This window comes from Aspergillus steynii, assembly GCF_002849105.1.
Source record: "Aspergillus steynii IBT 23096 chromosome Unknown P170scaffold_6, whole genome shotgun sequence".
Classification (NCBI taxonomy): Eukaryota; Fungi; Ascomycota; class Eurotiomycetes; order Eurotiales; family Aspergillaceae; genus Aspergillus; species Aspergillus steynii.
In genome coordinates, this window is record NW_020194403.1 from 2,468,272 (window position 1) to 2,490,785 (window position 22,514).

At 54.1% G+C, this 22,514-nt stretch overlaps 10 protein-coding genes and 1 pseudogene across 11 annotated transcripts; 5 read left to right on the plus strand and 6 right to left on the minus strand.

The window, feature by feature from the left end:
- Window positions 1-621: 621 nt before the first annotated feature.
- Window positions 622-3,745, minus strand: P170DRAFT_412732 (uncharacterized protein). Its single transcript, XM_024846941.1, has 5 exons — window positions 3,586-3,745; window positions 3,216-3,527; window positions 1,033-3,150; window positions 814-983; window positions 622-763 (listed from the first exon to the last, which is right to left on the minus strand). Exons 2-5 carry the CDS (start codon window positions 3,492-3,494, stop codon window positions 706-708), a joined length of 2,625 nt encoding a protein of 874 aa, XP_024702423.1. The 5' UTR covers window positions 3,495-3,527; window positions 3,586-3,745; the 3' UTR covers window positions 622-705.
- Window positions 3,746-3,875: 130 nt separating this feature from the next.
- P170DRAFT_466451 (nuclear cap-binding protein subunit CBC2) lies at window positions 3,876-4,767 on the plus strand. Its single transcript, XM_024852416.1, has 5 exons — window positions 3,876-3,994; window positions 4,071-4,159; window positions 4,207-4,251; window positions 4,309-4,500; window positions 4,557-4,767. Exons 1-5 carry the CDS (start codon window positions 3,929-3,931, stop codon window positions 4,687-4,689), a joined length of 525 nt encoding a protein of 174 aa, XP_024702424.1. The 5' UTR covers window positions 3,876-3,928; the 3' UTR covers window positions 4,690-4,767.
- Window positions 4,688-5,733, minus strand: P170DRAFT_388362 (pyridoxal 5'-phosphate synthase subunit PdxT). The gene is made up of 2 exons (XM_024845841.1): window positions 5,459-5,733; window positions 4,688-5,396 (listed from the first exon to the last, which is right to left on the minus strand). Exons 1-2 carry the CDS (start codon window positions 5,707-5,709, stop codon window positions 4,817-4,819), a joined length of 831 nt encoding a protein of 276 aa, XP_024702425.1. The 5' UTR covers window positions 5,710-5,733; the 3' UTR covers window positions 4,688-4,816.
- A 171-nt stretch (window positions 5,734-5,904) lies between these two features.
- Window positions 5,905-7,154, plus strand: P170DRAFT_466452 (4'-phosphopantetheinyl transferase family protein; the record flags this gene model as incomplete). Its single annotated transcript, XM_024852417.1, has 2 exons — window positions 5,905-7,062; window positions 7,113-7,154. The coding sequence occupies exons 1-2, from the start codon at window positions 6,094-6,096 to the stop codon at window positions 7,152-7,154; spliced, it is 1,011 nt and encodes a 336-aa protein (XP_024702426.1). The 5' UTR covers window positions 5,905-6,093.
- A 318-nt stretch (window positions 7,155-7,472) lies between these two features.
- Window positions 7,473-8,663, minus strand: P170DRAFT_448802 (uncharacterized protein; the record flags this gene model as incomplete). Its single annotated transcript, XM_024850994.1, has 4 exons — window positions 7,473-8,156; window positions 8,219-8,289; window positions 8,361-8,417; window positions 8,480-8,663. The coding sequence occupies 4 exons, from the start codon at window positions 8,661-8,663 to the stop codon at window positions 7,473-7,475; spliced, it is 996 nt and encodes a 331-aa protein (XP_024702427.1).
- A 1,100-nt stretch (window positions 8,664-9,763) lies between these two features.
- On the plus strand, window positions 9,764-11,275 carry P170DRAFT_412741 (cytochrome P450; the record flags this gene model as incomplete). The annotated part of the gene is made up of 1 exon (XM_024846942.1): window positions 9,764-11,275. One exon carries the CDS (start codon window positions 9,764-9,766, stop codon window positions 11,273-11,275), a length of 1,512 nt encoding a protein of 503 aa, XP_024702428.1.
- A 744-nt stretch (window positions 11,276-12,019) lies between these two features.
- On the plus strand, window positions 12,020-12,115 carry P170DRAFT_t145 (annotated as a pseudogene). Its single transcript has one exon. The product of its transcript is annotated as a tRNA-OTHER (tRNA).
- A 1,123-nt stretch (window positions 12,116-13,238) lies between these two features.
- On the minus strand, window positions 13,239-14,208 carry P170DRAFT_448804 (1-acylglycerol-3-phosphate O-acyltransferase SLC1; the record flags this gene model as incomplete). Its single annotated transcript, XM_024850995.1, has 2 exons — window positions 13,239-13,408; window positions 13,497-14,208. The coding sequence occupies 2 exons, from the start codon at window positions 14,206-14,208 to the stop codon at window positions 13,239-13,241; spliced, it is 882 nt and encodes a 293-aa protein (XP_024702429.1).
- Window positions 14,209-15,006: 798 nt separating this feature from the next.
- On the minus strand, window positions 15,007-17,671 carry P170DRAFT_361875 (anaphase promoting complex subunit bimA; the record flags this gene model as incomplete). Its single annotated transcript, XM_024844484.1, has 4 exons — window positions 15,007-15,078; window positions 15,142-17,000; window positions 17,054-17,227; window positions 17,335-17,671. The coding sequence occupies 4 exons, from the start codon at window positions 17,669-17,671 to the stop codon at window positions 15,007-15,009; spliced, it is 2,442 nt and encodes an 813-aa protein (XP_024702430.1).
- Window positions 17,672-18,383: 712 nt separating this feature from the next.
- Window positions 18,384-19,304, plus strand: P170DRAFT_438844 (SND2/TMEM208 family protein). Its single transcript, XM_024849697.1, has 2 exons — window positions 18,384-18,465; window positions 18,593-19,304. The coding sequence occupies exons 1-2, from the start codon at window positions 18,457-18,459 to the stop codon at window positions 19,100-19,102; spliced, it is 519 nt and encodes a 172-aa protein (XP_024702431.1). The 5' UTR covers window positions 18,384-18,456; the 3' UTR covers window positions 19,103-19,304.
- Window positions 19,305-19,474: 170 nt separating this feature from the next.
- P170DRAFT_448811 (uncharacterized protein) lies at window positions 19,475-22,189 on the minus strand (the record flags this gene model as incomplete). The annotated part of the gene is made up of 4 exons (XM_024850996.1): window positions 19,475-19,518; window positions 19,736-21,228; window positions 21,287-22,003; window positions 22,065-22,189. The coding sequence occupies 4 exons, from the start codon at window positions 22,187-22,189 to the stop codon at window positions 19,475-19,477; spliced, it is 2,379 nt and encodes a 792-aa protein (XP_024702432.1).
- Between the last annotated feature and the right edge of the window lie 325 nt (window positions 22,190-22,514).

Genomic DNA, 22,514 nt, shown 5'->3' on the forward strand with positions numbered 1-22,514 from the left:
CCCAAACAACCAAACACACACTCTGCGGCTGCATCTGCTCTGAAAATCAATCACCCTGCACTCTAGGCGTTTCCTGCCCCTCAAACAACAAAATGAAAATAAAAGCACAGGACAACTTCTGCCAAGACTGCCTTGTGAACGCCGAGGAGCGAGCTCGCTGGCAGTGGCTTGTGAACGAGCTGGATCCTGTGGAAGAAGATGGGCATGGGTCTGGCGAGAAGGCAGAGGGAAAGGGACAGGCCCAGGAGGACGATCGAGAAGGATCGCAGCGGAAGGATGGTGAGGAGAAGCGGGATAAGAAGGCTGCGAAAGCGGACTTGGGACTGGACGTGTCCAGGGTCTGTTGTCCCGTTACTTCGGCGGGTCTGTTGCAGAATAAGAGAGACCGGGTGGATGCGAAGTTGAATTGGCTGATGGCGTTGCATGGGGTTAATTTTGTTAACGGGGAGTTTGAGTCTGAGCCGGACTCTGATTTTTATTAGTTTCAATGTGGTGGGCGTTACTAGTGTTATTATTTAGTTACTTTTTACTTTGTTTTGAAATACTCTGAGGCTATAAATAAAGATAGGTGCAGTTTATGTACCATTCTAAAGACGGATAAACTACATCAACACTGAGCATGTAAATCATAAACTCAAGATCTCTTTCGAGGCCCTTGAATTCTCATAAAGCTTATAAGTACATCCAATTCTAATTTAAGTAGCACTAGACACTGGCGTTCAATCGTTCCAATCGCGATGTGATTGCGTCAATCACAGCAGATCTGTAAGATGTCATTAGCATATGTCGTAGATATTCCATCAGAGCACTTACTCTCGTTCCACCATCTGCATGGCATCGGCCACCTTGGCGCGCTGAAGCCTCTGCGGAACTCTCGGCTGCGAGCCACCCGGAGATGCTGGGCTTCCAGGGTCCGCAGGCACCGGAGCCTTGGCTGCAATGGACTTGGCATCAGCCAGTAGATCGCCTGCAAGATCCTTAACCTATATGATAGTTAGTATGGTTAAATGAATAGGACTATCTCAAACTCACAGCATCGATTCGTTGGGATAGTTGCTGGCCAGTTTCCTGGCTCTCGGGCTGAGTCTTCTCAAAGGATTCGGAAAGCGTCTTGACTTCGGAGACCCACGATTTCTCCTTCTCGCTGAGCGGGCGACCGCCTGACCGGAGAACTCGGGTGCGTAGATCTTCGTATCGCTTAACAAGCTGTGTCTGGCGGTCTTTCGCGGCCTGCATTCGCTTATCGAGGGCTTCATTACGAGACTCTCCGTTACGTTCATCAGCGCCGTCACTTGAGACGCTCTTGATCCGCTCTGCAACGTCGGAAAATTGCTTCAGCTGGTCTTGCATCTCTTCCTGCAGTCGTTCGCAGCGGCGGAACAGATCTGATGCCGCTCTCTCGAGGGCATTCGTATGGGCGGAGAGAATTCGATGGGCAGCAGCCACGATGTCCAGGGTCGCTGGAGATAAGCGAACCTGTTCTTTTAGATGAGCTCGCTCGCGGTGAGGAACATGCTTATCGACGAAGAACTCCAACGGAGGCTCCGAGTAGAAAACAGCGGGCACCTGGTAAGGAGGTCGTCGAGGCGGCAAAACTGGAGACCAAGGGGCCTGGTCTTTCAGATCGAACTGTCGTCGATCCTCCACTGACGGGAAGGAAACCGCTGGAGCATCCATGACAGCAGCATACGGATGGGATGTGTGGTATGTAAGCAGCAAGTATCCAAGATCGTAATCATAATATACGAGCGAAGACGGGAAGTGGTTTGCTTGGTCTTTGGCGCTGCCGTCGACCTCGTCGAGTTCGAGGATCTGCTCCCGTAATGATACCGTGCCTTCACAGAGAACCTCGAGGCGGAATGCTGAGCCCGACGTGTCCTCGGATGCGAGCTCTGCTTCCAACCTCTGCACCCAGGAAGAGAGGGAAAGGAAAACAACATTCTTTTCGTTGGTGACAAAGAAGTTGTACCGCGAATGGACGTCCCTCGTGAACGTGGTCCAGTTATTCAACGATTGCTGTTCTCCCTTGACGGTGTCCAATGATTCCACCAGGAGCAAATCGGATGGTTCGGAGGTTGGGGTGCTGAAAGCGTTTTTCTTGGCTCTTGGGAGCCACTGTCCTTCCACACCGTCGAGTTCAAGACAAATATGGATTCGCCCACTTCCAGTAGATAGACAGATGATGGTGGCAGACAGCTGGTCATCTCCATTGTCATCCGTCGCAAGGTCAATGTCTTCACCCAGCATCAGGGCATCAGTGTCGATTTTCGACGCAGTGACAAGGATATCGCAGAGGTCCAGGTCTTCAACCTCATCGCCGGTGTCTATACGGAACGGTCCTTGCAACCTGGGAATCGCGCTGGGACTGGCGGGGCGAGTGAGGATTTCTGACGAGGACCCAGTCTCGGGATCGGCCAGCACGTACAGCGGGTCCTGGTTATCGATTTCCGCCAGCCAGTCGTACTGTTGCTGACATGCGACAAGGTCGTCCTCGGCCTCAGACGGATCCTCTTGCGATGATGCCAGTTTCGGGATGATAGCTGCGGACAGAGAAGGAACAGTGGTGGCAGGCGCTCTCCACTTAGCCGGAAGCAAAGGGCATAGGGCGTAAAGGTCCCCAGGTTTCATTGCAACCCACAAAGTCATCGGCGCCCAAGCATCTTCCTTCTCGCTGCCGCTACCACCAAAGCAGGCAGATGCCACTTCCATATCAACGTAGTCGGCGGAAAACCCCTTGTTCTTCCCAAACCCCGAGGGTGAGAAATCCTGGTCTGACGAAGTTCCGTCCACCAGCTTTCTCAAGTCGATTGCCAGAGACGGACGGTCGAAAGACCAATGGTCATTTCGATCCAGCTCCCAGACCCGCACCGCTGCATCTACAGTGACAGTCACAATGCAGCCAGTCGAGGTACTGTTTGCGCCGAGCGGATGCCAGAGCGCGGATACGACAGGCGATTCGGGGATCACATGCGTCGTCGGGCCAAGCTGGTAGGATTTCACGCGGATAGGGCTGCTGTCAGTCCCGGAGAGATGCGACGGATCCGGCAGCACGACGATGTAAACAGTGTGGTCCGCTACAACCGCTAGAAAGACGCCGTCTGGGGAGGGAATGAGTTGGCGAATTTTCTCGTAGATAGGTACTGACAGTACCTAGAGTAGCCGTCATCCGTTAGCACGCTCAATTCAGATCAGAAAAACAATGCGAGACCTCATACCCTGTACTGGACATTGCGACTTGAATCTGTCTTTTCCTCAGACCTTGATTTCTGTTGCCATTCGTCTTTCACTCGCGTGAGATTTGACCAACGGATCTGATTTTCGACCACCGTAAACACCTCATTGTCTCTCTGAGCTAAGGTGCGCAAGGGGCCGGTGTAATTAAGCTCCTTGGGAGGCTTCTGCGAGGTCGTTTTCGATGCCGTGTCGGCGAAGAGAGAAGCGCCGGGGGAAGGGCGCGACAGCCAAGGAGGGGTGTAACTGATCACCTTGGGCATTGTCGCGGGATAATGAGGATCGAATCGACTGTCCTGTCTTGAAGTCAGAAATAAAGAGAAGAGGGTAGGTAAACGGGGACGGTGCACGAACACTGGTGTCCGGTTTCTCTGCGACGTGTGATCGGCAACAGTCGCAAGTGAGGCAGGAAGGACAGAAGAGTGTCTGGGACGATCTAGTTGTCCATACAAAGAGGGAGGAGCGAAAGATCGGGTTCAACGGAGATCTAAGGAAAGCAAAGCCCCGATGGTTGGCAAGGCGGGCTGCGATGGCAACAAAGAAGCGCCTCGGGGAAATTTTGGCGGGAACCTGGTCCGAGCGCCCGCCAAGCAAGTTCCTTGCGCGCCGTGAAGGAAGCTCAGCCAAACCCCATTTCACCCTCCCTGAACGATCATTGCATTTCACTTCCCCTCGCCAGGTGAATTCCTCACACAAGATGAGCACGTTACTCTACAACACCGTGGACAGGCTGGATCGGCCCAGTGCCTATTATGTTGGAAAGGTCGGTATTCACCCTAGCTTCACTTTCCAGGCTCTTAGCCGTTTGGCAGCAGCCATTGACTTGCGTCGGGGAGCAGAAAAAGCGCAGATATCAGGATGAAATGGAGGAACAAGAGGATCAGAATGCCAAGCTGAGAGGTGCGACAACTCTCTATGTTGGTAATCTGTAAGTAGTTGCCCGGAATACCCGTCGCGCTTCGCTAACCGCCCCAGCTCGTTCTATACGACTGAAGAACAGATCCATGAACTTTTCTCCAAGTGAGACCCTCGTGACCTTTGCGCCAGTAGTCTGCATACGCTAATGCACCGTCATAGATGTGGAGAGGTCAAACGGTTGGTGATGGGCCTCGACCGCTTCAACAAAACGCCCTGCGGATTCTGCTTTGTGGAGTACTACACCCATCAAGACGCTTTGGATTGTTTGAAGTACATTGGAGGTACCAAGCTTGACGAGAGAATCATTCGCACGGATCTGGACCCTGGGTTTGAGGAAGGACGACAGTATGGGTATGTGGGACTGCATCTGCTTTTTTACAACTGGGTGAACTCTAACATTACTACAGTCGGGGTAAGTCTGGTGGCCAAGTTCGTGATGAATACAGAGAGGAATACGACCCGGGCCGCGGTGGCTATGGTCGGGCATATGCAGATGATCAGCGACAACGAGAAGAAGAGGAATACGGGCAAGGTAAATGAATTGGGAACGCTTTTTATTCCAATGGCGCATGTACGGCGTTTGCATCATATCTATTCTATCAAACAATTGGCGCATCCAACAAAAATGTCTCCCAGAGCGGGACTGTACAACTCTTCAGGCAGGGTATTAGCACTGTTCTAACTTATGCCTTCGCCTGATGGAATCCTCCACCTGGCGCAACCACCATGAATGGATTCTGGCATCGCCAGTCAGCTCGGGATGGAAGCTCGTTCCAAACACGTTGCCCTGCCGGACAGCGATAATGTCCCCGGCCTCTTTCTCTGCATCGATGTTCCTCCCCTCGCTGGCCAGCTTGGCAGCTCTTCCCGGGAGAGTGGCCAATACCTCGACGTCGGTTGCCTCTGCATCTTGGGCCGCGGCATCCTTGGCGTGCTTCGAGGGAGCAACCACCGTTTCGTCTCGGTCTATTTCGTCCACCTGTACGCCTTCCTGGTGCGGTAGAATCTTCTCTACCACCGGCGCACGAATGAAGACCGCCGGGAAGGAAGGTTGGGGACCGGAAGGATCCAAGAACGGCAAATCCAACGGCGCCTGGAAACTCTCCGTCTGCCGGCCGAAGTGGTTCCGATTCACTCGCACATCAAGACCCCCGATCAGTTCTTGGCCACCTTTCTTAGTCCGATTCGCAGACTCGGCGAGCAGAATCAGACCGGCGCAAGTGCCCCAAGTCGGTTTGCGATGAACCCTACCAGCGAGTGTGCTGTCAGCCTACGAAACCATCGGAAATCAGGCGACGGGGCGACATACTTAACAAACTCCCTCAAGGGTTCCAGGAGGTTGGACCGAGCGGCGACCAAGGACATGGTTGTACTCTCGCCACCAGGCAGAACCAGAGCGTCGCATCGTTCCAACTCTGGCGGGGTTCGCACTTCGATAAACTCCCATTGCGACGGAGATGCGTTCGGGCGTGCAGCCAGCCCGGCAGCTGCCTGTTTCAGCAGCTGGACATGCTCGTAAAAAGCGCCTTGTAAGGCGAGAACGCCGACCGTGATGCCCATTTAAACTCGTAGAATGGAATCGCGACTGAGTCACGGTTTAGCCACTGCGACTGGCCGCCCTTAAGTAGGCCGGATTACGTAACAAGATCATCGTTGGGCCGGCTTATCGGCACGTGCTGCCCCGCGTCGATAAGCCTTCCGGATGGGGAAGTCAGCAGATCGAGGTCTTTCTTCTTTGGTCTTTCCTGCAGTCCGCTGGATCTTTTGTTCTCGTTGTTGTCTTGTTGTCTTGTGGGTTATTGTGCCTTTGTTTCCGATCCATTCCCGTTGCTCATCCCGACAATGATCCAATGACCACGCAGGACCAAGGACATTCATCAACCCCGCATTCTGTCCAACACACCGTAAACAATCTCCGTCTCCAATTCCCATCCCATAGACACAATGGCAACAGAACAAAGCGACCAGTACCCCCTCACTAGATGGTACATCGACACGCGTCCTCTCACATCCACCATCTCGACCCTCCCTCTCCTGGAGACCCTACAACCTGCTGACCAGGAAACCGTGCAACGCTTCTACCACCTTCGCGACAGACACATGTCCCTGGCCTCCTACCTGCTCAAGTACCTCTTCATCCACCGAACCTGTCGCATCCCCTGGTCAACCGTGAAGCTCAGTCGCACCCCGGCCCCGCATAACCGGCCCTGTTTTATTCCTTCCGTCTCCGACGCCTCCATCCCTGCCATTGAGTTCAATGTCAGCCATCAGGCTTCACTAGTCGCGCTCGCAGGGACGACCATATCTCCAGCTGCAGTCAATTCTAGCGCTTCCAACCCCATCAGCTCCACCCCCTCCCCATCCACCTACCCCGGAAACACCCCGCAGGTCGGAATCGACATAACATGCGTCAACGAGCGGCGCAACACGCGCTCGCAACCCCCACCATCCAGCATCCCTGAATTCACCTCCTTCGTCGACATCTTCGCCGAAGTCTTCTCCGCACGGGAGCTCGCTACCATTAAGTCCCTGCACGGCATCCCGCCGCACCTCAACACCACCGACGCGAAGAAGGTCGAATATGGGTACCGGCTGTTCTACACGTACTGGGCGCTCAAGGAGGCGTATATCAAGATGACCGGGGAGGCGTTGCTGGCGCCGTGGCTGCGGCAGTTGGAGTTTACCGACGTTAAGGTTTTGGAGCCCGCTGGCGAGAGCGGCGACGAGTGCTGGAATGGCCCGTATACCGGGGTGCAGACGTGGTTGGATGGGAAGAAGGTGGAGGGGGTGCGGGTCGAGGTGCTTGCTTTCCAGGAGGATTATTTGATCGCGGCGGCGGCGAGGGGCGGAGGGATTGGCGATGGGGGGGAGGGGAGATGGTTGGCGATGGAGCAGATTGACATTGAACGGGATGTGAGAGATTGTGCGATGAGCCGGTGTAAATGTTTATAGGATGAATATAGGCAGTTAATGGTCTCGGACACAAGCTGCTAGCAATTTCTTGAATCACACCTAGGAGTATATTAAATGAGTACCGAAGAGTCGGGCAGAATTGTCCAAGGCATCTCATAGCAAAGAGTAGCAAAATTTAGGGAACTCAAACCGGATAGGAACTCTTGGTTGTGTAGTACCCTAGAATAAAGACTTTTTAAAGAGTACAGAATGAGCCAACATCCATGATTAGAAAAAGCGATCTGAACATATACTCTGAATAGGCATATGTACTATACATTATCAACTTTTACCTCTAACAAACACCATTACCTTAGACCCAACCAAGCATACCACCTTCATAAAGCACACCCAAAGTGCCCAGAACGCCACTAAAACCTCGTATAACTCGACCTCTTCGGCGTAACCGCCAACATAATCGCATCGGACCCCTGCGCACCAGGCGGACCACTCTCGCCACCGGCCTCCCCACCGCGGTGATACCTGCCCGACGACCCAAACATCGTCGCCAGATGTCTCTTCGCAAACGGCTTCAACGCGGGGACCGACGCACACAAGATCCCCATATTAACCTCGACATAGGACCAGTAGAACTGCTCGGTGATGTCCCACGTATAGTCGGGGGAGGTCAAGGCGTCGAGCATCTGCAGGGTGCGCTGGATGGCGATGGCGCAGACGAAGATACCGGAGGAGAAGAGGATGATGACGGAGACGCGCTGGGCGAGACGCATGTTGAGACGCATGATGACGGGGACGGGGAGGAGGAGGGTGAGGACGTCCATGACGATGTTGGCGACGCTGAGGACGGTCATGATGGTGCGGGTGTCGATGCAGGAGCCGTGGGTGATAGTGACGTCCCAGTTCAGGGCGAGGGGGTGGCAGCGGAAGACGAAGAGGAAGGTGTAGACGAGGACGTAGGCGGAGGCGATGGCCATGAGGGAGAAGGTGAGGATGCGGAACCAGGGTTGGGGGGACAGGCGGAGGTAGAAGGCGAGGATGGAGAGCTTGGAGAAGATGACGGCCCAGGCGTAGAAGATGGTGGCGATGAGGGTCCACTGGGAAGGGGGGTTGGTTAGTGTGGTTGAGAGTGAGGGTTGAGGATTGGGTGGAAACTCACGATCCCGAGTCCGGGGTTGTATTGCGACATGGTCACGTTCCACATGTGCAGACCGACGCCGGCTTCCATGACTGGAGATGGATGGGTGTCCATGGTTAGGTACTGGATCTTGATATCGTGGGTGGTATCCGGGAAGACATACTCTTGAACGAGACGGGTATTAGCATGATGGAGCATACTGCCGCGCAGCAGACGAAGACTAGAGTCCCAGAAGAAAGAAGATTAGCTGATCTGATCCAGCTCAGGAGAGACCACACTTACCATCATCCATCTGGAACCGGGCCGCTGTGAGGAAGATGCGTGTATACAGACGGAGCCCGACCACAGCCAGGGCAATGAGCGCCGTGACGATGGCGCACGCCGCCATATTAGCCTGGATGCTGTCACCCTCAAATCGCCGTACGCCCTCCGGAGGGTCGGCCATATACATTGAGGACGATGCCATGATTCTGCTTGGGCTCACTCGCCCGTTACGCCCGAGGACCGAATGGAAGATGCAGGACGACAGTCCGGAGTATGGGGGACAGGGGAGGGAAGTCTACGGCGTATGGTGTCTATTCTCTCCTTAAAGCTCTCCATTATGTTATACCTATTCCCGAGATCGACAAGTCGAGACAGACGACCGGTATACGGCACAGAGAATGATTTTGTGATACACCGTCAAGGATCCTGATCCCAGTCAACCTGGTCTATAGAGTAAAGAGCAGCTGTCAAATATTGATCGGCACCGGTTAGTTCGGGCCGTCTGACCCACCGGCGGGCCGGTACTTTGACAGTTGGCCTTTCATAGAGCAAGTAGGCCTGCTAGCCCAGTGTTCTTGCGCCCCTGACCGGGGTGCGAGGCGCTAAAGATGCACCGAAACTGATCCGGGCTTATGGCGGAGTATAAGGATCAGGGGTCTCCGAGCCGGAGGGTATCAGGAAGCGTCTAGCACTGTAGGGACTGGGGATCTGCCACTTGGGGCTTGCTAGCCTGCCAAGTATGTTCTTGGCCTCGGGGGCCAGAAACGCTGGACCTGCGCCGCAAGGCATCACCGCAGGTTAACATGACCAATGGAAACCATGTCTGGGGTGCTGCACTGGACTCATCACTCGGGGCAACTTTCTGATGCTTGCACTGAGACAGTAGCATCAATGAGACAGTTCAATGGCCGAGTGGGGTCATGGGTAGGACGAGGCCTTACAGCTGCAGCTATTCATGACTCTGGTAGCGGCCTCTGGTCTTGATTCATGGAATCCTTTGACCCACGCATCCTCCACCCCATAACTGTTGGACAGTTGGTACTCCACCATCTGAGTAATGCACCACCCGCGGACTGGCACGCCACCAGGATTCTCCAGTTCCCTGTACGTACCGAAGCGAAGCCGAGCAACGTGGGTCTGATAGGAGAACAGGTCAGTTCTGTCGTCCACAAAGGTTGAATTTAACTGCACTCACCTGCCTGACTTCCTCGTATCCCTGGTGTCCCCGTCCACATCCATTCTAGTGACCTTCAGTCAGGCCTCTTGGTACAGCATCCGTAACGTTGACGCTTCGGAGTGAATATGGCACTTGAGATGCTCTTTTCACTGTCCCCCGCAGCCCTGGCAGTGGGCCTCGCAATCCTAGGCTCGGCGTACTGGTTAGCCACCTACGCCTACCTCTACTGGTTTCATCCCCTATCCAAATACCCAGGCCCTCCTCTCGCCGCCGTCTCCGAGCTATGGTATGCATCGGCATGGACCAGCGGCTTCTGGAACCGCAAGATCGAACAGGCGCATCGCCAATATGGCGATATCGTCCGGATTGCGCCCAACGAACTCTCGTTCGCGACAGCCCAAGCCTTCCGCGACATCTACGGCGCTCCCTCGAAGACACGCAAGCTGTTCCTCAAGTCCGACCGCTTCTATGACAACGGACACCCGAACATCGCCTTCGTGCTGGACCCGGAAGAGCATGCCCGCCAGCACCGCATCTTCGCGCCTCAGTTCCGCCCCTCCGCCGTGCGCACCCAGGAGCCCATCATCCACGCCCACGTCGACCGGTGCGTGGACCAGATCGCAGCCCGCAAGGACACCCCCCTCGACGTCTCCAAGTGGTTCGAGTGGCTGACCTTTGATATCATCGGCGAACTCACCTTCGGCGAGTCCTTCAACGCCGTCCGCGATAACAAATCCCACCCCTGGGTCTCGATCCTCCTCGATGCCACCTACAGCGGCTCCATCTTCAATCTGCGCAAGCGCCTAGCCTTCGTGGGCCCCCTGCTGCGCTGGATGCCGTACATCTCGCCCACGGCCCGCGCGGCCGTCGACTCCATCACGCGCCACGGCGACATGACGCTGGCCAAGACACGCAAGCGCATCGAAGTCGGTCCCGCGCGGACCAACAACCCCAACCACACCCCGGTCGATGACTTCCTCGCGCACGCCATCCGCGCCGGCGGGATGTCCGACACCGAGCTCGCCAACCAAGCGATGGTGATGCTGACAGCCGGCGCAGAGACCAGCGCCACGGCACTCACCGCCGCGCTATGGTACCTGTCTCAGGCCGAACAGGCACGGTGCGTATCTCGACTGCGCGACGAGGTCCGCGGGGCGTTCGGCAGTCCCGCCGAAGCCACGGGGGATGCGACGGCGCGGCTACCGTATCTGAACGCCGTGCTGGAGGAGACGATGCGCCTGTTTCCGCCGTCGCCGGTGGGACCGCCGCGCGTGAGTCCCTGCGGCGGCGAATCCGTCGACGGCACCTTCGTTCCGGAGGGTGTCTATGTCTCCGCCGACGTCTGGAGTATCCATCACGATGCGCGCACCGTCGGCGACCGTCCAGATGAATTCCGACCCGAGCGGTGGTGCGATGGCGTCGGAGCGAAGCCGCACACGGTCCCATTTAGTATCGGCCCGCGCATGTGCATCGGGGTGACCCTCGCGTGGGTTGAGATGCGCATTGTCTTGGCAAAGACGGTGCTTGCGTTTGATTGGGAATTGGACGAGGGTGGCGACTGGGTCGAGGAGGCGAGGCTGAAGCAGTTGTGGAAGAAGCCGCCTTTGAAGATACGCTTTCGGCCGGTGGGGGGGTAAGCTTCATGGTGCACACGATTTTTCAACTATAATATCAAAACTGATTCCTTCCTGCTCATCGGGTATTGTCCTTTGCGCCGGTTTTGTAGACTGCTTGTATAAACGAAGCCTTTTCATAGCGGACAGCTCGAGGCCTATTGTCCGCGACCTCCGGGTTCCCTCACGTATAGGGCCATCGATGCACTTCCAGGATACTGAGCATGTCCTCGGCCGGATGACCACTTGCTTCGTTTCTTGAATTATCTCCTTGAAATAAAATATAGAAGGATCTTTGATTCTGGCCCCAAGTTTACGCCGGCGTGCTGTTGAACCATGACTCTATACTGGCAGCATCTTTGGCTTTGCCGGATAGAGAGGCAGGGATCTACGGCCCGGGGCGTAGTATGTGGCAGCATGTTGAAGAATACTACCCGCGGTGTAGAGTAGGTACTGCGTACTACAGAGCGGAGGTGCGCCGTGGGGTAACAGAAATATGACTGGTTCAACTAGTGGATCTAGGGCTAATGCTGTGGAGCCTAGTCTGTCAATATAAAAAGCCATTTCCCGCTACTGGCATTCATCCTTTTCTTCGATTTTTTCTCCCCTTTGGACTCAACCACCCGCCGACCGTGAACCCAACCAACTATCCTGCGGCCGTCTTTGATGATCACAGTGTTAGAAAGAGTTCGAATGATCATTAAATCGGCGGATTTTTCTTTAAAAAACAGTCTGCAAGCCAGTCCAGTTGGGTTCCGTCATAAGCCAGCCAGATTGGTGTAGCTGGTAACATTCCTAATGACGCGCAGGTTCGCCTGTGCCCTTCGGGGGTGGGAGTCCCGGGTTCGAATCCTGGATCTGGTCGATTTTTTTACCTCCCCGGAGAGTGTACATTCATTCTATTTACTTTCACAGAGCAGAGTGTCCAGATACCCGTATAAGCTGTTTCTCCTTTATTATTTCAGCACACCTGGCGTTAAACCATGCGAAACTGAATTTAACCTGGCGTTAAACCATGCGAAACTGAATTTAGAACAGATCTGAATCAACGTGCCCTACATTCGTTTTCAATCATTTTGATGCAGGAGTAGATATACCATACTGGGGCATCACGACTGTTAACATTAAGTTTTGGGGGAAACGGCTGCTTTATCATCGAAGAAGCTCCACCCATTAAACCAGCGGGTCCATGAAGCCACTATACGGAGTATTGTGTAGAACTAGGAATATCAGACCCACACACCGTGTGGCTGGAGATTGGCCTTGACTACATCGGAAACACAAATCCAGCAAAATAAACAATATTATTATGTACACTCTAGACAATTCATCACACCAGCAAGCACCCCGACCGACACACAGGAACGAAGCAAATAACGCGAAAGCAATAAAGAGCCCACGTGCGCACTCCTCCCGTCTATAAATAAGGTAGGTTGGGTATTCGTTACGGGTTATACCGGTTTGGAATCTGTAGCAAGGGTCCACTCCGCAGACAGGAGGACAGTTGAGCAAGAGATCTGGTTTGGTCTGATTGGTCTATTTATGTCCTTTTTCTTTTTCTTTTTCTTGTGTTTTCTGGGGCTGCTTGTCCGTCTGTCTGTCTGGATGAGTTGCTCATCGATCTCATCTCTCAAGACTGTAGTCACGAGATGTAGATGAGGCAGCTTTTCTGAGACTAGGACTGGAACTGCGTCGTAGAGAATGAGAGGAAGAGTATAAGAGAGAAGAAAATGCCAGAATGCAATTCATATCTCGTTTCGCGTGGTCTGCGACCGTTTCACACGTGCAGGTATGGTATTCAGTGCACCGGTGCTAAAGAAAGAGGGAAGGAAGGTAATCGATAGAGCGGAGGGATTGATATAACAATGCGGATATGGATGTGGGTGTGAATGTCGGGAGACACTAGTCAGACCTCAGTCTGGTCATGGTGTCGAGTAAGAATAACAGGTGTCGCGTGTCTATAAAGCTCCAGAGCGGCGGAGACTGTCTAGATCTCAACTGCGGAAGAAGTGGCCTTGGCTTCGGCGTTGATTGCAGCTTGGCTCTTGTCTTTTTGCGACATCTCCAGGAGGGTCTTGAGCATCGATTCTTGGGTCGATTTGGTCAGGTCGTCGACGTCGGCGGGGGTTAAGCCTTCGGTACTAATGGGGGGAAGGACTGATTTGGTCAGCTGAATTTCTGAGGACTTCAGAAAAGAAGATGCAAAAAAAAAAAAAAAAAAAAAAAAAAAAGAAAAAAGACATACCCTTGATATCGATAGTGCCCGCATTGAACCTCATATTCCGAGGCGACAGGATATGCGAGTAGCTCTCCACCACGACGGGCACAATTGGCACGCCAGCCTTCACGGCCAGATGGAACGCACCCTTCTTGAACGGCAGCATCTCGGGCTCATCGGAGTAGCTTCTCGTGCCCTCGGGGAAGATAAAGACGCTCTGACGGTGGTTGCGCATTTCATTCGCGGCGCTGTCGAACGCCTTGACGGCCGTCTCGCGGTTGGCGCGGTCGATAAAAACGGTCCGCGAGAGGGCCATGAACCACCCCAGGAAGGGCACATACTGCAGGGATTTCTTGGCCGTGACGCTGCAGTAGGGCGGGAAGACGGCGCCCAGCATCAGCACGTCCAGCTCCGACTGGTGGTTGGAGATGAAGACGGCGGGCCGGGTGGAGAGGTGTTCGTTGCCGGTGACGATCTTGAATTGCACGCCGGTGGTGCATCGCATGACCCACTTGAAGCTGCGCGCGGTGGCCCATTGAGAGACTCGGCCGTAGCCGACGAGACGGAGGAGGATGGAGGCGACGACTCCGTAGGTCGCGCAGAGGAGAAGCGAGCCGTAGGCCGCCAGGCAGCGAGCGACGAAGGCGGCGCGGGGAACCTTTTGACCGATGGCGAAGAGAGACAGCGTGACGACGACAAACGAGCTGATGCCCGAGGCGATGTAGGAGAAGAGCGACATGACGAGGCGACAAGAGAGGGAGCAGGGGAGGGAAAGATAAATCTGAGGTGGAGTTTCTCCGGCTGGAGTCTGGGGTTAGAGATCTATTATATCGACTCCCGAGGCCGGGGTACGGGCAGGGATTCTTACTGGAGAGGGCCTTGTGCCTCGGAGAACCCGTGAATGATGCGGTCAGGCGAGAGACGCTCGGGGATGATCACACTAAGGGTGCACTAGAAACAATGGGACATGACCAGGAAGAGAGAAGACAATAAAGGATATGAAAGAATAAGGATAGGAAGATCCGCGTCTGCCGAATCGGAAGCAACAGATTAAAAGGATGGGATTCTTTTTTCTTGACGGGAGGTCGTTGGGCGCCTCACCGCCTTGGCCCCCAACGGATGCCTGAGGCAGAGCGCAGTTCATGCTTTACTGCCTCACGGGGACGCCGTCAGGGATAACAATACAAATGAACTATGCGAATTGCCCGGTGACAGACTATATGTTCATGAATCTGTCGCCCGGCCTGGTCGTCTCTCATATGCAGCCAAATGCCCGCCACGACAATGCCAACCCACGCTAATATACAGAATCAAATCCCTCGAGTCCTCGAGAGCCGGATGCACGGCAAAATGCACCCTCTACCCAACCAGCCAGCTAACGCCTGGAGAATGCTGATGCGTGCGCAAATGGAATCCCAGCAAGAGAACCCAACCAAAATCAGAAGAATACGGAGACACCAAAAGAAGGGAAAGAAACAAGTAACGCCGTCCGTCATGAATATAAGTCCCCGCCAGACGGGAGTGCAGGAAATGCCAATCACGCCATATCTTCATCGTCCTCCTCGTCGTCATCCAGGGACTCCATGGCGTCCTTAATATACTGTGCCGCCTGCAAAGGAGAAAGAGATGTCAGCGATGGAACAGGTCTCGGAGTTAACTCGGGTACCCTTACCTTGGGATCCAGGTTCAAAGCCGTCGTAAAGTGCTTGATGGCGTTCCCCTTGTCATGCAGCATCTTGTACAGTTTGCCCAGGAGATAATGTACATTGGGCTCATCCGGGGCCATATCCTTGAGGATCTTCAGTTCCGTCAGGGCGGCTTTCAGCTCGTGAAGCTTCATGCACACGCGAGCCTTGCGGAATCGGGCAAGGACGGAGTGCGGTGCGAGCATGCAGGCACGTCCGTACTGGGCCAGCGCACCGCGGGGGTTGTTCATCTTCTCCAGCACGAGACCGATGCAGCAGATGAGCACGGCGTTGGTGGGATTGATTGAGGCCGCATTGCGGAAGTGTTGTTCGGCGAAATCAAGCTTGCCCATCTTGTCATACACCGTGGCCAGGCCGTACCACGCGTTGTAGTGCCTGCTGTCGGCGCTGATACCGTGGCGATACGCATCAAGTGCCTTGTCATATTCCTCGTTGGCGACATACTCGTGTCCCTGTAGAGTAAACCCATATGCGAAATGAGGATCCAATTGAGTGGCCCGCTTGAAGCATTTCAACGCCTGGTCATGATCCCGTTGGTGGGAGAATGAGTTGCCAATCGCACACCATGCCTGAGGCGACAGACGATCCACGTCCATCAGTTCATGCGCAAGATATGCCAACTCGACGTCGTTTTTCAAATGCCACAGAACAGTAGAGTAGATCTCCATATCCTCCAAGCGGGACGGCACCATGGCGCGCACCCGAACGAAGTATTTCTCGGCTTCGGAGTACATCGCTTGTTCGTAGTACGCCCGGCCGATCTGCGAAAGAACCCATGGCGTCTCTCGTTGCCCTTGCGAAAGCGCGTTGAAAATCTGAATAGACTCGGAACACCTATACCGAGTCAAGGCGAAATGCCCTGAGGCTAACTTGGAGAATAGTTCTAGCAACCACGTGAGTGCCTCTATCGACTTCGACTTCTCCATCGTGGCGGCTCGGGATGATGTATGCTGGGTCCCGCTATGCATAGACGTGGTTCGGTGTTCTCTGCCGTCACTGTCATGGATGTCACTCGCCTGCTTCCTGCTGCCGCTGACCACGCGACCCATGGTCGGTGCCGTTGTCGTGCGTCCCTTGGCTCCGGTAGCCTTAACCTTCTTCAACTCGCGACCGTCTTTCATGCCTAGCGCCGCTCCCGAAAGTTTGCTCGTCGTCGGTTTGATCTGATTGAAAAGTCGTACGCTGCGGCGTTGCGGCGCTCCCGGCTCTGTGGGCTGTGACGTCGACGAGTGAGCTACCTGACCAGAAACCGTTCGTTTGCGGTCTCCGACGCGGGAGCTTGGGACCGATTCCTTTTCTGCCTGGGAGTTTACGTGCTCCTCCGGCTCAACCTTCGTCCTTGTTCTCTGCCGGATGCCCGTGGGCTTCATCTTGGGAGGCGGATCCATTCCATGGTCGGCGCCCACTGATTGGATGGTGCGATTCTTTCGCGTAGGAGCAAGGGGTGGTTCCATCGGTGCATCGGTAGTCCCCGCGCCATGGCCGATGCGGAACTCATCGGATTCACTGCTTTGGCCGCCCGGTGTTTCGGTTCCTTCGTGTACCATCGGTCCCGACGCCCCTGTGGAGGCCACGCTGACCGTACTTCCGTTTAACTTCTCCCATAAAACCGAGCTTCCGTGTGTGAGATTCGATTCGCCTCTAGACGTCGCAGATGAAAACGGGTCCATGGTGGAATTTGTGTTTGCCTGCGATTGCAGGGGGCCGGCTGCAGGGGTGGCCTTATCGGAGGCGGCAAGATCGGCGTCCTCCTGCATCGAGGAAGAGACGACCGCGAGTAGATCGGAATTCATTTTGTAGATGTTAGGGACACGGACGTTGACACCTTCGAATCTCAGTCAGTCATCCGCATTACCATACTCTGGCATCAGAGCTCACCAGTTTCACATAATCCCATAAAGGCATCCCACATGAACGGATTCAACCTCAAGGCCTCGACGTAGCAGTCTACCGCCTTGGTGTTTTCTTTGTGCGCGTACCACAATTTACCCAGCAGACACATCACGGCAGCCGCGTCCGGTAAATGTTGCCTGCGCGTTTCATTGTGCTTGTCTAAAATTTCACGAGCAACCGAATTAGCCTTGAATGAACCAGAAAGCGCATTGTGTCTTGGCCGAGTTGCGTAGCACAATGTCGCAAGAGCGAATCCAAAAGCTTACTCCAATGGTTTTTCGAAGCCCACAGGCTCTTGCTCCGTTCCAAAGCCTTGATGCCGTCCAGATCTTTCCCTAAATCCAAGCAAGCTTGCGCGTATACATATGAACAGCCCAGGTGGGTACCCCGCGATCCGAAGTTTCTGCTGTAATCCAACGCCGATTTCACTTGGCCATTCAAAAGGTGACACAGGGCGAGTAGGTATGAAGCTTCCGACGTTCGAGGCTCGTAAGCGTGCAGGCGACCGGCGAGGAAGAGGGCCGTGCGGATCAAGTTGTTGTCCAGATGGTAGTATATTAGCTGCCGCAGCTGGCTCGAAATATGAGACGTTGACGGCGACATGATCACGGAAAACTGAACCGTTCGGTCTTGAAGAAAAGAATTCGCAGGACCGAGAACAAGGAGCGGTGTCGTTTGCCCGCCTCGGGGAGCGAGGGTGTAAGAAAAAGACCGACGGACAAGAGGATTGCGAAAATGTTGGTCGAAAGGTAGAAAAGAGTTCTCAGCACGGGAGAAGCATCAGGTCAATAGCAGTCGGGTCGTGTGTTCCTTCGTCTGACTTTCTGGCGGCGCCGCGAGACGAGGTGAGGAAACAACGATGGCGGCGAGAAAACCGAGTGAGAAAAAGGACCCCGAAACTGTCAAATCCCAGCTCCAACGCGCTTTTACCGGTTGAGTCTTTCTTCCTATATATTCACTTATCTTACCCTGGACCACGAAGTGAATCCAGCCAGGTCTTGTCTAGGGGAGCGAACAATGAATCCGGATGGGCTCGTGACGCCCCTTTGGGCCAAGCAGGAGCTCAGAGAAAGGCAAATTGCATATCGAGAAGGACGGAGCAGAGTGGGGGCAACAAGCCAGGGCCGGCAACAACAGAGGAAAGAGAAGGGGGAGGGGAGCGGATGCAGATGCGATCGATCAGGCGATGCAGACTGTCGTCACGGTCTTTGTCGATGTTTTGGCGGAGAGTCCAAGTTCGTTTCCCGTGAGTGGCTCGTGCCGCCGGGCGCTTGTCCCGTTGTGGTGGGCAACGCCATTCTCTCGTCCGCCGTGACTTCCCTCTCTCTTACTTGCCTTCCCTTGTCTTCCCTCGTGTCTAAACCCCGTCTTCTTGGTTGTCAGGCATCATGGCTCAGGTCAGTATCCCTGTCATTGTACTTTACTCTCTCCCTCTCTCTTTGGACCGGTGAATCAAAAGTCACAAGGTCCATTGAAGTCCATGACGTTTCTGTCCATGAAGCCAACTAGCTCACTCCCCACCAGAAAGCAGCCAAAACCCTCGCCGCGCGCAATGCCTCCCTCTTGCTGCGCACTCATATTATAACTCTCGGTCTACACGCCGTTTTCCTCATTCTCCACTGGACCTTTAACCGCCCTCGTTCCATGACCCCGTACTTCGTATTTGCCTGTCCAACGCTCGCCATCGAATTCTATCTCGACCGATTGGGTCGTCCGCAATACAACGCCGCCGACGGGTCTTTGCGCGCGCCCGGGGAGGATCTAGGTGCTGCCGGGCTGACGGAGTACATGTGGGATGTCCTGTATTGGACCTGGGGTTGCATTGGTGCGGTCTGCGTGTTCGGCGACCGTGGCTGGTGGCTGTGGACCGTCATTCCGCTGTACTCGGTGTGGCTGGCATACACCACTTTCACCGGCATGAAGAGCGGATTCGCCGGAATTGGAGGAGCCGGGGATGCCGAGCCCACGGCCGGAGAGAGCAAGAGGCAGAAGAAGATGGAGAAGCGCGGAGGACAGCGCATGCAGTATCGGTGAGAAGCGAGGGGGCGGGGATAGTTGAAAATGTTGGATATTCTAGGACATATTGATTACTGAACGCAGATTTTCATACTTGTGGAAGACAAAAGATGAATTAATCACATCTCCGCAGGAATGGATACGGATTATTCCCTGTCTATGTGTTCTTTATAGATAATTCATCTCGCCGTAAGAGACACATAACTCGGTCAACAGGGAAGAACAATACAGGAATGTAAAAACACAGCAGGGGGGAAGCACCAGAGGGGCAAAAAAAGTACAAGAAAGGAGAAAAACAAGAAAGCTCATCAAGGCAACATGATATATCGTGACGTGCTCGTGGTAAAACTATATGGGGAATAAGCATGGTCGTGGGCAATCTCAGAACATTCAAACCAGAAAAGTGCGACTGGGGATATCACGCATGTAGGTAGCTAGATCAGACAATTTAAGGGCATCAAATCCAGAAAGAATAGGAAATTTCGCTTGTCGGGATTGGTGATTACAGATCCTCCTTGCCGGGAGCTTCGCTCGCATCGCTGGACGCATCCTCAGTTTGCGACTCGGTAGAAGAGGAGTCTTCTTCGGAAGCCTCTGGATGCTCAGACTCCTGAATCGGCTCCTCCTCGATGTCGGATTGGGTTGGCTCACTAGCCTCCTCGACTATAGGAGTCTCAGTCACCGATGTGGACGATTCGGTGGGCGTGTTGTCGTTTTCACCGACATCAATAGGAGACGATTTACCATAGATAGCATGCAACTTTTTCATCATGTCTTCAGCAAAAGAGGGGTCTTTGCCATCAAGTAGTTGGGAGACAAGATCTTCGACCGCGGCGTAGTTGGGAGTTGGCTGAGCTGGGTTTTGAGCCGTGTCGGAAGTTTGAGGCTCGTTGGCTTGCTTGATTGGTACTTTGTCATCGGCGGCATTCAAAATGCTGTGTAACATCTCAATGGGTTCGTCAACACTTGGTGCGTCGTCGCTTGTTTCAACGTCAGCCGCAACAACGCCCCAAGAAGACCGCTCAGCATCATGTTCAGCTTCGTGGCTCTGCTCGTTTGCAGACAGAATTTCCTCTTCGTTGTCAGTAGGCGCTGACCAAGAACTCTGTTTCGGCGATTCCTCTGAGTCTTGGTCATCGGAAAGAGGTGCGTCGTCTAGGCCGGGTTCGGTGTGAGAGATCGTATCAGCGTCGCGATCTGCGGCATCCTGGTGGTCCAGAGGAACCTCCTCATCCAAGTCCACGGATTCTTCTCCCGGAACTTGATCGGAGGTCGTGTTTCGTTTGGGAAGGGCAGGTGGGGGGCTCGACCTCGTATCGAAATCCTCGCTCACTTCACGGGCCGCGATTTTCCACTTGCCAACATCCTTAAGTCTGGCAAGCTCCTTCGCGGCGTTTTCAGCGGCGTCCATTCCGCGGCCCAAGATGTCATCTGCGAGCACTCGAGCCTCTTCCACTTTGATATGTTGTAGCCCGACTGCGCGAAATTGGCTCCTCCAGCCGTCAAACTGTGCCTTCAGGGCATAATATTTTTCCCAGTCCTTGTAGGTGACGCCGTCCATCCAGGCCCAGCGTATCCCGATCTCTTGAAGCCCCAAATCGCGGATACTGTCTAGCACGTTTAGAGTAGTGTTCACGGCATCCGAGACGCGACGCTCGATCTCTTCGTCGAACGTTCTGTGCCACTGGCGAAGTGCATGAGCATGATCTCTGATGGTAATTGCAGCTTGTTTGATGTCCGATGAGAGATTCGCCTGTGCCACTTCCTCCTCTTCAGGAGCCTCTTCAACGGGCAAAGGCTCGGTGAGCAAAGTAATACTTTGCTTGATCCCAGCCAGTTCATGTTGCACAACCTCCTCTAATGCTGTGAAGAGGCTCTCCCCGTGACTTTTCGCTCCGGTGTCTATATAACTGTCGACGATCACTTTGATCCGGTCTTCAAGGTCCTCGACCCCTTTGTCGGCGGCAACGGCGAACTTTTGCTGCCATGTGCGAAGATCGGATTCAATCTTCTCACGAGTTTGGGCGGCCAATTCCGTGGGAGACAGGGGCTTTGGTGTTGACGAGGCCTCTGCCGCAGTGGTTGTAACCGGCGACTCGGCCTGCTTTACCGATGAAGTTGTTGGGTCGGGCTGGTCGGAGGAGCTACTAGACCACAAGATTAGTCAACTGCAGGGATTTCTCTCATACGTAAATAGCTCACCTATCAACGTCGTCCACAACCTTGCGCAGCTGTTTTCCCTCGCGGTAGCTAGCCAATCTCTGTCCAATTTTCACCAGCTGAGGCTCAACGTTCTCCGAGTAGAGGCCAGTGATCTTCGGCCACAATGAGCTGTTCGCAAAATAGATGACGGAAGACCAGCTGGTTTGCGCATAAGGCATAACCGTAGTTGTGAGTATATCCTGGCCAGACGTGTACGTCTTTCCGATAAATGGCCTTGACTGGGCGCAGAAGGGCAACACATATCCCCGGAACACCGAACTTAAAGCGTCGTTGGTTTTCTGATAATATGGCGACAACGCGATTTCCACCCGCTCAACGTGAGGCGCTACATCGGACTTGTACAGCCTAAACGCACTATCCTGGGCGGACTGCAAGTGAGGAACTACTTGTCTTTCCCACTGCTGCTGAGTATACTGCTGAACCTGATCGAAGGCCGGAGCACCATACTTGTCGTAACCCCATTTGGCAACATTTGCGGCGGGCGTGTAGACCTTTTCATTGAGTGTGCGCGCATATGGACGGGTGAGTTCGACATAAGGTGCGCCGTAGGCCTCATAGTAGGGAGCAATATGGGGCTCAACGTAGGACCGAGCGACGAGGTATGGTTTGCAAACGCGCGGAGAGGAATCGTTCAGTTCGGAGAGGTGGGACGGGCATCGAAAGATGGGAGTCAGCAATGCATACCAAATACAAAGGCTAGATAGCGAGAGCTTGTTAGGCCGAGATCCCCGAATAAATCATCTAGTGTCAAACATACCGCACGAACACCCCGAGGGTCCACCGAAACGGACTTCTGCGCTTAGATCTCACACGACTCTCATAAGCGCCAGCATTTTTGTCGATACCCTCCGCGACACGAGCATCGTCGATGTTGGTGGTCATAGTGACCTGGACGGTGCTCTGTTAAACAAGGCCCAGCTCGCGTCGATTTTCAAATCTGCTGGCACGGAAATAGGGAATCTTTCGTAATCTGTAGAATCCCTAGATCATGACAGAGAAAGCGCCCACAGATACAAAGGATGTAGTGAGCTTGACTCGCTGACCGAAGGTTGGTCGGTTGTGAGCTGGAGGAGAGTCCGGAATACTCGAAGGGGCACCACACGCGACTATGAGGTCTGGAAGTCTTGGCGCAATTTTTGGTTTTTATTATTATTATTTTTTTTTCTCGGAGGAAAGGCTCCTTTTTCTTTGAGCTGTGTACAGTAAG

What these genes read in the sequence shown, in the direction of transcription:
- P170DRAFT_412732 (XM_024846941.1), bottom strand. Translation starts at nt 3,494, where the DNA reads ATGCCCAAGGTGATCAGTTACACCCCTCCTTGGCTGTCGCGCCCTTCC. An exon ending in TATCCCAACGAATCGATGCT is followed by an intron (nt 984 to 1,032) that starts GTGAGTTTGAGA and finishes ACTATCATATAG; the next exon opens with GTTAAGGATCTTGCAGGCGA. An exon ending in ATGCAGATGGTGGAACGAGA is followed by an intron (nt 764 to 813) that starts GTAAGTGCTCTG and finishes GACATCTTACAG; the next exon opens with ATCTGCTGTGATTGACGCAA.
- P170DRAFT_466451 (XM_024852416.1), top strand. Translation starts at nt 3,929, where the DNA reads ATGAGCACGTTACTCTACAACACCGTGGACAGGCTGGATCGGCCCAGT. An exon ending in ATCCATGAACTTTTCTCCAA is followed by an intron (nt 4,252 to 4,308) that starts GTGAGACCCTCG and finishes GCACCGTCATAG; the next exon opens with ATGTGGAGAGGTCAAACGGT. An exon ending in GAGGAAGGACGACAGTATGG is followed by an intron (nt 4,501 to 4,556) that starts GTATGTGGGACT and finishes ACATTACTACAG; the next exon opens with TCGGGGTAAGTCTGGTGGCC.
- P170DRAFT_388362 (XM_024845841.1), bottom strand. Translation starts at nt 5,709, where the DNA reads ATGGGCATCACGGTCGGCGTTCTCGCCTTACAAGGCGCTTTTTACGAG. An exon ending in CCCTTGAGGGAGTTTGTTAA is followed by an intron (nt 5,397 to 5,458) that starts GTATGTCGCCCC and finishes ACTCGCTGGTAG; the next exon opens with GGTTCATCGCAAACCGACTT.